This window comes from Lissotriton vulgaris, chromosome 4_1, assembly GCF_964263255.1.
Source record: "Lissotriton vulgaris chromosome 4_1, aLisVul1.2, whole genome shotgun sequence".
In the NCBI taxonomy this organism is placed as follows: domain Eukaryota; kingdom Metazoa; phylum Chordata; class Amphibia; order Caudata; family Salamandridae; genus Lissotriton; species Lissotriton vulgaris.
The window spans coordinates 1,208,878,118-1,208,892,868 of record NC_141691.1 but is presented as its reverse complement, the minus strand read 5'-3'; the positions used below and the strand labels follow the sequence as shown (position 1 = coordinate 1,208,892,868).

Genomic DNA, 14,751 nt, shown 5'->3' with positions numbered 1-14,751 from the left:
AATTATCGCCGCACATCGCCCACAATGCATGAATATCGCTGAAAAGTCAGCGATATTCATGCATTATCCAGCAAATGCTCTTAGCCATGTTATCCACCTTCCATTGGATAACATGGCTAAAAACCGCTCTGTGCGTGAGCTTTTTTTTTTTTTTTTTTTTGCTGCGTGACGTTTGTTAACGTTCGATTCGATGGAAATCAGGAAGTGTTGAACACCATTTTGTCACTGCGAGTAAATATTTTGTTATAAATGAATCCTTATTGATAAACATTGTCTGCGCCATCTTGCGTTTTTGTCCAATGCCACAATTTTGTCGTGCACGGCAGCCATTTTAGATGCCTTGACCAGGGCCACTCTCTGCACGCCGTCGATTCTCAGCATGGCTCCCCACCCTCGCAAGAATCTCCCCCACGCACTGGTCACCCCGCTCTCTCTCTCATGCATGGGCCATATACTTCCCCCCATCTGCGCTGCTCTTCTCTGAGAATCACACCCTGTGCCCGCTCGACACCTCCCTTTCACCCTATTCACTACCGCACCCTCTGACACTTCTCTTCCTCTGTGTCCGATTGTCCAGGCCGGACCTAGGCTATCACCTAGCCCTGCGGATGTAGTTTATGGCTCCAGCTGTAGAGTATCCAGACATGCCAACCCTCCCGATTCAGGTGTGAGACTACTGATTTCAGTGCTAGTCTTTCGCTTCCCGATTCCTGCAAGGAAAAACCCGGGGGCATATTTCCAACAGCTAGCGGTAATTTTTGTCTCTAACTTGTTTAGAGACAATAATTATCGCCGCACTTCGGCGAATTTTATCGCACATAAACCTTGCTATTAGCAAGGTTTATCGCAAATGCGATAAAAAACGGCCGCAATGCATGAATATCGCTGAAAAGTCAGCGATATTCATGCATTAGTCAGCAAATGCTCTTAGCCATGTTATCCACTTCCCATTGAACAAGCGCATGGTCTTTTAAAGATTTGTGAAGTACTCGGGGCGGCGGTGTGTGTGTGTCCTCTTTCAGGAGCGGGCGGGGGGGCACTGGCAGCAATTTGCAGGCCAGGCAGTGTTCAACACGTGCATCACCTTTTCTCTGCCTGCTATTGCGCTCCATTCTTCGGAAAGGTAAGAAAAAGAACGTGCATTTGAGTTTGAAATGTCCGATCTTGTAGTAGTACACTTGCAAAGCCCACACATGACAATAACCCGATTCAAGGCCCCATTCTCCCGATTTTTAAAAAAAATATAGTACTCCAAGACAGTTACATTTTAAAACTTTATTAATATTTAAATATAACGAACGCAACAAAAACTGTAAATATATTTAACCATTTTTTGAAATTAACCAGAACTATAACGATAACAACAACAACAACAATAATATAACTTTTATGCCTAAATTACGCAAACATTTAGCTAATCTGCTAAAGGGGGGAGTCGCCATTTCTTTACAATAATCAATAATGAAAAATCCACATCAATAGGGTTGCCCGTTTTCTCGATGCAGCACTATAGTGCAATATACACAGCACCTGGGGTGTCAAGAGTGAACAGGTCTTTCTTTGTTCCTTAAGATGTTATCTCCGAGAATGCTGATGCATTGGTGTCTGTACACTTCTTTGTCAATTCTGTCAAGATGATAACTGCTTTATAAACAGACGATATCTTTGTTTCGTCATTAGTGTTAAGTGTGTCTGAAACTACAGTGCCCTTCTGTTTTTTTTTCTTCAGGCTCTACAGAGTTTTGTGTGTTGTTCTTTTGAGCGACAATTATTCCAGAGGTTTCAGGTTCACTTGTTTTGTTCTGCAGTGAGTTAACAGCTTTAGAGAGTTCATGTTTATTTGCTATGTCCTGCTGTTCGTGAACTGCTTCAGAGACGTCAGCCTCATTTTTTATGTTTCAGTAGATCCTGGACCTGCCCGGCCGCGCCCAAAATGGCGCCGGTGTAAATGGGACTCGTAACTGCTTGTTCTGTACTGGTTGCCCAACCTTGATATCACGAGATACATATGCAGTTTTGAAGCACATGGCGGAGGCTTGTCTGCTGTAGTGGGGCGTCCCTTTATCGTTTCAGTCGCCATTCCGCCCGCTTTTGCTACACTGTGCCTCATCCGCCATTCAGCTGTTTACCGCCCGCTCTTACGGCTACAGCGTCTCGCTCACCATGTAGTTGAGTTGTTCCCACTCTTGCGGTGCAGCGGTAGGCGGCTGCCACAGGACTCTTAAAATGGCGGCCGGCTCTTCGGATTTGGGCCTGGTCCAGTAAAATGGCCCTGGGACACCTTGGAACTCGGACGCTTGTCTGCCAGGGCTTGGGTTCCATTCTCGAAAGCGTCCCCTCAGCCTTGAAGATTGTACAAAAGTCTTGGGGGCCCTCGACTCCCGCAGGCTTCCGGTGGGGAGCGGCTGCCATGATTTCTTGCGGAATGGCCACGACGGAGCTACGAGATGGTGGTGCTCTCATGGTGACGCCAGCTTCAGTCTGAAACATCCAGAAACAAGGTGGGGCTTTCATCGTTTGGGGAAAAAAAATGTTTTAATCCAATGAAAAGTGTTATTTTTAGGTCACATGACCTAGTCTTACATAATTAGGAAAAGAAAAGTAAAATGAACCAATGAAAAGTTTTATTAACAAGTCACATGACCTGTTATGCTTACGTTACGCGCTGCGCGGCGCGCTCTGGATCGTTTCCGGGAAGCTGCGCCTTGCGCACCGGAGCACTTCCGGGTGCGCTAACGCGTCGCGTCATATGACGCATTACGCGACAATGCAGGTGCAGAATATAGTCAAAATGTCTCCACCAACCAGCGGTCGGAATTCCACCGCTTTCAGCAGTCCAAAAAGTTCGGTCAAATCTTAAGAGCGGGAGCAACTCAACTACATGGTGAGCGAGACGTTGTAGTCGCAAGAGCGAGCGGTAAACAGCTGAATGGCGGAAGAGGCACAGAGTACCAAAAGCGGGCGGAATGGCAACTAAAACGGTAAAGGGGCGCCCTACGACAGCGTGTCTTCAGGTGAAACGGATTGTGGGACAAGGTCCAGAATGAAAGATTCTTCAAAAGGGAAAAAATTCCGCCGGACCCCGGGAGCCGGCCGCCTATGCCGGGGGCGATCTCAGGCCTCACCAGGGCAACACGACTTGGGGAGGGGGCAGGAGCCAAGCGCCCCCTCTCAGTCCGCGCCATCTCACCGCCCCTCGGGGGCCTCCGTCAAGCGGTTTAGGGAGGCACCGTATCACATTGTTTTCCAATGCAGTCAGGTCCACAAATGGACCCCACTTACTTTGAATAGTGAAGCTGCAGCAGGTGCCAATAAGGTTTAAACAGTGTTACAAGACCTGCTTAGAATTCTGAAGTATGGCACTCAATAACCAAGACTTATGCCATTTATGTAAGGCAGTGACATGGAAGCAACTCAGGGACAAAAAGCATGAACGAACATTCACGTATGAAAATCTTATTTGGAGAAGGGGTAGAATCCAAACGGCCCCTGCCAGTTCGCGCCACTACACCGTATGTGGAAAATCTGAAGCCATCATTCTACAAACTCTCAACGCTTGTTATCAGTGCATGAGTTTCATGCTCGATCGATTGAGCTAGCCGGATCGGGCAATAAAAAGTATAAAATAGTTATGTAAATAGTTATTTAATAAAATGTTTTATTCTGTTTCTTTGGTGGTGTGTTGTGTATATTTATAATATTTGCATAGGGTTTGCCGTTATTTTGGGCGGTGTGGGTGGCGGAGTCGAGCTGTTTTGCAGCCCTCATGGTGTGGAGCTCAATTCATTTCACTATTTTCGTATTTCTCATGAAGGGTTATTCCTAATGTTTGTATTTTACCGAGGTTAAAAAGAGATCCAATTAGTGGCCTACTGATTTTGCTCGATTACTTTTATTTTTTTACACGATTTTTCACTATCTGCAAAGACTAAACAGAGTATTGCGACTTTGTGCTTGTTTGTAAATAGAGAATGATCCAAAGAGAACCAATTGTAAAACAGTAAATGCTTGGATAATAATCAATCAAATGGAGAGACAAGCAGGTACGACGGATTACAACAGGGGTAAAGGTCTGCGTTAACTACCGTTCACTATCTGCAAAGAGAGAGTACTACTAAGAGAAAAGAGGGGAGTGGGGAGGGGGGGCAGCGTTCAAAGCACATCAGCGTGCATAAACACGAAAACGTTTTTACCTATCACGTACTTGACATTTGACAGCTTTTGATGTTTGCTATTAAAAAACCATTGAAATTCACAGAAAAAACCATAGGTTATACTCCATATATAGTTAGGAATTTGCATTTACAAAACCTTGAAAATTCAATGAAAAAACCATTGGTTTTAGGCCATATATAGTTAGGGATTTGCATTTAGAAAACCTTATTTTACTCGCATAAAACCATTGAAATTCCATATATAGTTATAAGCGCTAACTATATATCGCGCACCCGCAATCCACTGCTGATGATGTCACATATTACATCATTCATGACATGGTTAGTGACATCACTGATGACATCACTGATGACATCTCAAATGACATCACTGATGACATCACTGATAACATCTCATTTGACATGACTGATCACATCACTGATGATATCATTCATGTGATAATACCATGAATCTCTTCAGACTCTAATATAACCTTAGATACAATCAGTGTAAACAGACAGTCACTCATCCATGGAGTTACTCACACACCTAGTCAGTTATGCCAAAAATCAATCACACCTCCATTTTCTCAACTATACAGTTATACACACCTTACTTATTCAAACATATACTAACACATATTTACTTTACTCTCTTATACAATCTCTGATACATGTTCACAATGATCCATACAGCCACTCACACATTCACTAGCTCTTATGCACAGTTATTTATAGATGTCAACTCTCACATGTACTGTGTTTTACATATGTACTTAATTTGACATGTAGCACTGAGATATCCATTCACTCACTAATACACTCATGCACAGTCAACCGCCCATACAGCTGTTTCCACATGCAGTTTTGAATCTATACATATAGTGAATCAACTACTCACACATCTATGTACAGAGTCACACACCTCCCAGCCACCCATACACACACACTCAGTTTCCCATACAAATACTTGGACAACCAATCAATAACCCATACAGTTACTCATATAGCTACTGATCAACATATGCAGCAGTTTGTAGAACAACAGATATAATGATGTACAAATTAAGACAGTTTAGTCACTAACTCATGCCCTCAGTGAGACACATTTAATCACTCACTCATACAGTCAGTCATGCACCTACTAAATCCTTCATCCAGACACTTATATATCTACTCATTCTTCAATATGTAAAACATATTTTAACTTTACAGAAACATACAGTCACTGGATGTTGTAATCAGTGATGTCATCAGTGATGTCATTTGAGATGTCATCAGTGATGTCATCAGTGATGTCACTAACCATGTCATGAATGATGTAATATGTGACATCATCAGCAGTGGATTGCGGGTGCGCGATATATAGTTAGCGCTTATAACTATATATGGAATTTCAATGGTTTTATGCGAGTAAAATAAGGTTTTCTAAATGCAAATCCCTAACTATATATGGCCTAAAACCAATGGTTTTTTCATTGAATTTTCAAGGTTTTGTAAATGCAAATTCCTAACTATATATGGAGTATAACCTATGGTTTTTTCTGTGAATATATATATATATATATCAATCAGGTCAGCCACTTATGTAGAAATAGGACTAAAATATGGCATTGCACTGACCAGTGCCAACATTTAGTTCTATTTCAATGTAAATGGCTTTCCCGATTTTTTTGTTCTGAAAATCTGATTACCCGTATAGTCAGCAAAAAACACAAGATAATGGACGGAATGTTGCACAATGGCAAAACATTCACCCCAGTCACAGATCTGGGTTTAATCCATCATCATTTTGCTCACCAAGCCACCCCAGTTCAGACATGGCCATATGCAAATCAGTCTTGACCCTGTGCCTCATGGGAACAGTCCAGCCCGAACTGCCAAGCCATGTCTTCCCTGGACCAGAATCAAGCATCCTAGGACCGGTTTCTGGCTATCAGCCATCTTCAGCCAGGATAGCTTGATTCCAGTGGCATAGGGAGCACGGTACCCACATCTGGGAATACTCTTCCCACATAGGGTGAACAGCAAAACACACAAGATGATGGACGGAATGTTGCACAATGGCAAAACATTCACCTCAGTCACAGATCTGGGTTTAATCCATTGTTATTTTGCTCACCAAGCCACCCCAGTTCAGACATGGCCATATGGAAATCAGTCTTGACCCTGTGCCTCATGGGAACAGTCCAGCCCGAACTGCCAAGCCATGTCTTCCCTGGACCGGATGCATTACCCTTATAGTCAGGCCATAAATTCAGGGTCCTATCTTGGCTCTTCAGGGTCAATAGTGGCTCAACTCAACTGCCATAACCGGGGCCACAAGCAGGGCTGGCTTTTGGCATGGATGAGCTGGGACAAGGGCACAAATCTTCAGAGGGGCAAAAAGAACTGCCTGCATAAAGGTCCTGCAAACTGCAATGCCTCGCCTTTGGGCTCCAGTGATTTCATTTAGTATTTCCAAACGTTTTTAGGTTGAGCCTGGCAGCACGCATGTGCTACCTGCAAGACCTGCTTTAATTAATCAAACCACTCTATTCTCACCTCCTGCTTACCATTGGTTCTCTCCAGCATCACTCTGCTTTGCAGCCTCCTGTCTAGTTCCCACAGCCGATACCTCATTTCCTTTCAAGACTCAAGAGCACTGGTAAAGTGCAGTGTACTTACGTGTAACTTCTTTCTCTCTTGTTTGGGAGAATTTTTTCTTTTCTATTGCTTTCAACCCGTTGCTGCTTGTTTTGCCATCCGCTTTAATGAAAGTACCCCTTGATGTTGTTGTTTTAAAGAACTTTTTTTAAATAGTTGCTTTTGTGCCAATTATTGCTTGTTTTTTTTCTATCTTCTGCCCAACTCGTTTCTTTAATCCATCTTAATAATGGCAGCCGCACCTCTTGCTGTGCATGGCTCGTCCAACTCAACGTTTTTATTTTTTCTTGGGTCCATTACATAAGACATGGCAAGCAAGGGCAGCGAAAATTATCAATGGTCCTTGCGTTCAGGCAGAAAGCTTCATGCATGTCAGCGCCATTGATTTTTTTTGTTTTATAGAAATACACCCCTGCTTTTTTGCTGTGAATGCTACCTTTAGTGCAGGTAATGTCCAAAATTTGCCTGCACTGAGATCACACCACCTCTGTCATGAGGCTCCCTTTCCCGATCTAAGTTGGCGACCCGAAGTTAGTGGCAAAAAGTTGTTCACACCAGGATGCTGCGGCGCACTCCAGGAGAGGGAAAGGTGTGGAAGGGGCAGGCGCAAGACGGTGTTTGCCATGTTGGAGAACAGTGGGGCACACAAGATGGGGAACATGCACTTCTCCATCCCAGACCAAGTCCCGCAGCGAGGAGGGCGGTGCCACCTACTTGGTGAGTGATTGGGTCTCTGAGGGTACCCTGTGCCTCTCACCTGTCTTTTTACTCTGTTCCTGTGCTCACTTTACCCTTTGTGCCTTTCCCATGACCCATCTCTGGCTGACACGCTGTCTATCCCGCTCACCCCCAAAAATGTTGGCATCCTCTCCTCATGTGCCAAGCTGGCAGTCTGGTCTACCTTTCTATTATGTTGCATCTATCGTGCCTGTCACCCCTCTTCTTACTCTGTCCCCCATCCTGCCGCTACATTAGCATCCTGCTGTCTGTACCCCACCCTTCTGCAGGGCCAGCCTACTTCTCTGCCCCACTGTCTGTACTCTTACCCTCCTCATGCCTCCAACCTCTTCTACCCACCCAATGGCTCTCTTTTATCCGCTTTCCTTTATATACAAGGGCCCCCATTAGTCCAGGTTGCACCTCTCCTACTGCCTGTGCCACCCCTTCCCCTTAAATACTGTAGCCCCAATGTCGCTCTAGCCCTCTGTTGCTGGTGTCACCTGTGCTCCTAATGCCACCCTGACCTTTGCACCATTTTGTAACACCACGGTTACAAGTACATCACTCTCCTGCCTGCATGATCTTCCAACACACCACCTCGCACCATCCTACTTTGTCCCTTACCCTCGATCTGGCCTGTCTCACTTTTCTCCCTTCCTGGCTCTCTGATCTGCACCGCCTTCCCCTATTCTTTTCTTCCTGGATCACTGTCCCCTCCTGCCTGTCTGATCCCCAAAAACCTAATCACGTTGTGTCCTATTATCTAATTAACATCTCTACGGTCCTGCTCCTTGTACCACCCTCTCTCTTGTCTCTACATTCCTCCTTTCCTATATCCCCCTGTTTCTGTGTCCCTCTGTATCTATTATCTATCTCTACTGTTCACCATCCTGCCTATACCACCACCCCTCCAGCTTCACTTCTTGTACATGGCCAGCTTCCTGAAGCACCCCTCTGCTGGTCTATAGAACCTTCCTTTGCCATTTCACTCTCCTCACGCAGCCGCCCTCACTCCTGTACCACCATCCTCCTACTAGTCTGTGCCATTTATGTTCTCTCTTTACCACCCTCCTTGTAGTACGTTCACCCCACGGTGCTTGTGCCAGCCTTCATTCCCACTATATACCCCTGTCTCCTACTTATGCCACCCTCCATTCACATTATATGTCAATTTCTTACTTATGCCTCCCTTTTAGGCCATATGGCCTTAATCTACCCTGCCTGGTCCACCCTTCAACCTGTCATTCAACCCAACTAGCCGTAATTCCCTCTGTGGCCTTGCACCCATACCTTTTATCAACTTCCATCACTCTCTACCACCTTATTCACTTTTCCATCACCTCCCTCTGGCATCAGCCCCTTTAGCCCCTCCCCCCTTTTCCAATGTTCACATTGTTTGCACCCTCACGTTATCACACGTGCGTCCTGCCAGTTCTCCCTATGCAGCGAGACCCATCTTTGACCTAGATCTGTTAAAATGAAGCACTGATGAACATTATTAACCTAAATTTCGAAGGACGGGGTTGTTTGACGCTGCCTGGTTTAAAACGTATCTAGCTAGAGATTGGAGTCTCAAAAGCACTGCTTTTCTTTACAATAAATGCATGTTTCGTGAGTTCATGGCTCCTTTAGATGTAGTTTTGCAGTGACCCTAGCCGCTGAGAAATGCCGTACTTGTGAGTTTAGGGAAGCTGCAGAGTAATTCCTTTGGCCTACTTTTGTGTGCTTTAATGAATTCATGTTGCTGTCCCTTCTGTTATCATGTCTTCAAATCTTGACTAAGGAAAGACATCAACAGGTATTGGATTTGCAACTGTGAACATTTGTAAGCTCTGTAAGTGCTTGCATAAGTCACTGAAACTTATTTTTGTCTTCCTTTGTCTGTAATGTGGTTTCAAGGTTACCATCTCTTCTTCTTTGGATCACATGTTCAAGGACACTCCACTTTAGGTCCTTCTTAGAGGGGTTGTTGTTTAACCCCTTCCCTGCGCCGCAAATTCCGCCACAGCGTGGGGGGCTAGGGGGTGAGCGCGGCGCTGCGGTGCTCATGACGGAACCACGCCGTTATGAGTCACGGGTGGCGTGTGCTCATGACGGCGTGTTACAGTCATGACCCCGCCCGCTCATTAATTTGCCCGCACAGGCGGGGAATTAGTGCCGCGTGTGCGGACCGGCAGCAGCATGACGGAACTATGCCATCATGAGCACACGCCACCCGTGGCTCATGATGGCGTGGTTCCGTCATGCACACGCAAGGGGTTAATATCTAGGTCACCATGGGAGCAGTCTTGTATTTGCATCAGATTTTAGATTTGTGATGACTGACTGCTTCTAGGTTCTTCCAAGGAGCTACCTCAGAATTTGTCTAAAAATCATGGCAAATATGCTAGTCCCACTATGTAAGCCTACCCATTATGTGACAGTAGGACACATAAAACACCAGTTGGCATGCTGAGGGCCGAACCTGTTTTTCTGCACATCATTGACTTGGATTTGAAGCGCTTCTCGGTTTTTCACCATTAAAATTCCTGTGCTTTTCAGAGCAACTAGGTCAAATGCCTCCTAAAGTATTAGGGTTTACATTGGAAATGGCCATTTCTACAGGGTATCCCCCAAACTTTTTGCCTTCACCTCCCATTCTTGCTGAATTTGTTTTTTTGCCTTTATGAATCTAAACACTTTACCACTGCTAATCCGTGCTAAAGCGCATGTGTTCTTTATTGAAAACATGGTAACATTGCTGTTCACCCAATTGGCATATTTAATTTACTTATAAGTTGCTAGTAATGTACATTACATGTCCCCAGGGCCTGTAAAATAAATGCTACCAGTGAGTCTGCAGCACTGATTGTGCCACCCACTTAAGTAGCACTTGAAAACATGTCTTAGGTCTGCAAATGCAGCCACTGTATGTGCAGTTCTAAACAGCCATTTCGACCTGGCAAGTTAACCTACTTGCCAGGCCCAGACTTTAATTTTTAAGTCAAGCCTAGCCAGCGCATACGCTGTCTCTCAACATAATGTGTTCACTCATGGGGTTTACAGCCGCCTCAGATTTGCTTTTGTGAGTGTCCTTTAAAAAATGTTGCTCCACAAAAGAAAGCATCATTCCACATAATTGCGCTCTATAACATACAACCCAATCCACATAAATTCTACTACACTCAATACCACATAATTACTATCCACATAATTTCACACCACACCCTACCACATAATTACACTACAAAAAACACCCCACACAAATCTACACCACACAATGCCACAACTAATACAATACAACCCACATAATATTACTACACACCGCATACATACACTCCATAACACATAGGGAAACAACATTGCCATTTACAATGCCAATAACTCTAACTCAAACAAATGTGAGACCTACTGCATTTTCAGTACTTGTTATTATAATGTGAGGGTCGCTGTTTTAAGTACTCTATCAGTTGCCTACCGTGCCCCTGCATCTAACTCCAGTTCCATGCTGACATCAATACCCCCTCGCCTCCAAACAACTTGGACCTAGCCTGACCGAGCTAAGGTGATTCTAGTGAACTGGGGGGAATGCGGAGGTGTGTGTTCAGAGGCAAGTCCCTGCATTTCTGTAGCCTGCTGGAGACTTGCCTGTGAAAATGGGCTGCTGCCTCATTTTATTCACCAGCAGTGGGAGGGTGGCAAATGCATGTCTGCCCAGGGGGTGATTGGAGCACTGGGGCAAAGGCCAGGCCAGCTCTGGAGGTTCACTGACACTACCTTCTCTGTCCACGCTCTCCAGAGTACCCGTTCTGACTTCCCAGTGCTGTGCACAGCGGCCTGGGCCTCCGCACAGGCTGCCTCGGCTTCCCTGGGGCCAGACAGAATAGGGGACATTATGTTATGTTAAAATTATTTATACAGCGCACTTACACCAAGCGGTTTCATGGCGCTAAGATCGGAAGGACGACGGCAGGAGGGTAACAGAAGATTTTATTAATAGGCTTGTGAGAACAGGAGAGTTTTAAGGAGAGTTCGGAATTGAGTGTAGCAAGTTACCAGTCTCAGCTCAGTAGGGAGGGCATTCCAAAAACGGGGGGCCAGAAAAGAAAACCTGAGACCACCATGTTTTTTGCGTTTGAAGGTGGGGATAGTGAGCAGGTTAAGGTGAGAGGAGCGGAGTTCGCGTGAGGGGACATATCTTGGATCCTGGAGGAGATGAAGGCAGGGCCCTGACCAGCAAGGGCTTTGAAGATGTTACAGCCTAATTTAAATATTTAAATTATTGTTGTATAAAACGAGGGATGCACCAGTGGGACTAAGCAAACCGAGTCTTTGAGAACCACGATCCTCGCAGCCGAGAAACACCCACAGCAGAGGGTGCCAGTGCAGTTCACCAGCTCCACAGTCTCCGACATGCCACAGCGTAACAGCAGCAATGCGGCTGTATTTTAGTATAAGTTGAACTGAGGTACCCTTAGGATTATGTAGATGCGACATTTCACACCTTGCGATGTCCTACGTTTCTAAATACCTGTTCACTGCCTGGCACACACACTCCAGGGGCATTACTGAAGAAGAGGCCCATCATGAGAGATATCGGGCGTCTTGACAAAATTATTCCACACCCAGTGTCTCGCAGAGGATGCCCTAATTTGCAGTGGGTGTGATATTGTATTGTACTGTAACTGTTCTGAGATAGCGCTTACTAGTACTACCACGTACAAGGAGTTAAAGCGCTTTACAGATAATATACAAAGTAATTGTTTGGTGTAGTTACAATGCCGATACCATGCCAAATGTGACACCTTAAGCCAGCCCTGACGTTTTATCCAACAGAACAACGCATGATTGGATTTTTAAATACATACTTATAACGGTAAATACAAAAAATCGTGAGCAAACATTTATGGCACAAGCTGTTCTTTTGGCTTACTCAAATATTAATTTAGAATCTTATCATAGTTTCCAATAGGACGGGAAAAATAAGGGTGTGCTACAAGGGCAAAAAAAACAAAAAAACACCTGTAGCATTTTAACAAAAAATTCTGTCGGATTCAAAAGGGATGCCCCAACGCCCCCTGTAAAAACAACCCGAGGGCGAAACGGAAGCGGCGGACAGCAGCCCTGCCCTGCGGGCGTTCCTATAAACTTCCCAACTGCAGGTCTCCTGGGTCTTTTAACTGCACGGAGTGAATATTCCGCGCAGCAAAGCCATCATATTCCATCCATTGGTATGTGGAGTGGAAAAAGCTAATTCCGCAATGAAAAACAGTACAAGAAACGCAGCCCCTAGATAGAACGTTATCAATGGGATTGTCAGTTTTTAATTGAGACAAATGATTAGATTGTCAGTTGCAAATTATGTTTTCTTCACAAAGAAGAGATAAACGACAAGCAATTCTCACGAAACTCGCTTACTGCAAATGTTCTGTCATGAACAGGGAACAACTCAGACAGTTTAACTATTTAGATTAAGGGGGAAAAAAAGCAGTAACTCACGTTTCAAATAGTCTCCGCAGCTCGGGATGCCGTTACCAGGAGAAAGGAAAAGGCTCGGAACCACAAGAAGAAGCGGCCAAAACCACATGGCTTCAGCTGCAGAGAAATATACAGCGGCTTGAATGTTCTTTGGGATAAGAGTATTTTGGTGAAAAAGCTTATAGATGTCTAAAATATTATAAAACTTCATAAGATGGGACGAGAAATTAGAAACGGTGACCACTTTCCGAGCCCGGTGTGCAGACTGAATTGTCAGCAGCGCCTCAGGAAGAAAGGGTGGAAAAAAGTTAATTGGATGGTGTGAAAAAACAAAAGGCACCGGTGGAAGGAAGTGGAAGTTTCACAAACCATTAACTCTCTTCTGTAGGTCACAAAGCCTACGTGAAACGAAGTAATGCAGTGTGGAGAGAGACTGACTCAGCAAAAGCTAGGGTCCTATTAGATAAGCACTAAATGGGAAGTCCTGTCCCTTAGACATCCCCTAAAGAAACTTCATTTCAACGGGCGTTTTGATAAAAAATCAGTACAAAAATTGACAACGCTAATAGGTCTGGAGTTCGCTTCCATCCTTTTAGCCTTGTCAGTGCTTGTTTTGTATTACTGAGGGAGATGTCCTCGCCAAGAAAAACAAGCACTGGCACAGCCAATCGGTCTCAGCAATAGGAGTCTTTAATTAGGGCTATGCAAGAAGCTGTTTAGTATTGACACTACTTAAGTTTGTCTGCCTTGTAAAAATTGTTCCCTGCATAAAGCGCTGCGCATTGGTGTCACTTCATTTATGAAAAGCGCCTTTATATTCCAACAAATATGTTTAAATATTGACTACTGTCCCGTCTACTTTGAAGTCTATGGCTTCAAGCACAGGACTGAAGCATGGCGGCTTAGGTGAAGTAAAGTCAACAGGCAACTTTAAATAAATAGACCCCCGATCCCCTTGACAGATGAGGGAGAGTTCAAGGCACTCTGCCAAGTAGCATGCTGTTCTGACCGGGTTTTCTGCCCCTTTTTGAGTGAAGGTGACTTTAGCCTGCTATCATTCTAATAGGAGGATTAGAACCTCAGACCTGGCCTATTTACCAGGTGTTTGATGTAATTCCCTACCCTTTTCTGCATCTTAGGGTCTATAAACTTATGTTAATGAATAGATTCCTTAGTATTAGTATTAATCCGTCCTTTTGTAAGGTTGCAAGCATATTTCTAATGGAGTTATGCTTATTTCGGGCCTTGTAGGCCTCGAACGGGAGAGACTCCATCTTTCTTTCTGCCTCGGCTGCTTGAGATGCTTTTAGGTCAAATGTAATGTTTTAGTTATAAGGTGTTGTTCGCTTGGAGAGAACCGGCTCAGGCTGGCCCTTATCGAAGGATTGTATTTTTCTTTGTGTCAAAGACATAACATCAGGCCGGCCGGCTGAGAACGTGTCCTTGGCATGGGGTGGTACAAGAATTTGGTGGGCGGCAGGTTACTGGCCGTAAATTTCCATGCATGAACACGGTTCCATATTAGCGAAAGCACGGAGAGTTCAGGAGTCAGTTAGTAGATGGCAGCTAGTCGTTAGCATTATTGCAGATAATCAACTTAAGGCAGACAGTCGCCATTTTGAAGTCCGAGAAAGACCGAGGGCTGATACTCTCTCAGAAAGATTGAAGTTATTTTAGTTGGAGCAGCTGGCGAGCTTTGATACTAAGATCAGGGCATACAGAGTGAAGAAGTTAGCGGAGCGAACGAATACCAGAGCGGCAGAAACTGATTTAT

General features: G+C 44.7%; 1 protein-coding gene across 1 annotated transcript in view; it reads right to left on the bottom strand.

Moving 5' to 3' along the window:
* Positions 1–13,213, bottom strand: part of LOC147723050 (uncharacterized) — a 555,558-nt gene extending 542,345 nt beyond the window's left edge. Inside the window, exon 1 of the mRNA XM_086966920.1 lies at positions 12,999–13,213. Coding sequence (XP_086823046.1) covers positions 12,999–13,188 — 190 coding nt within the window. The 5' untranslated portion in view covers positions 13,189–13,213. The remainder of the gene's footprint in view (positions 1–12,998) is intronic.
* Between the last annotated feature and the right edge of the window lie 1,538 nt (positions 13,214–14,751).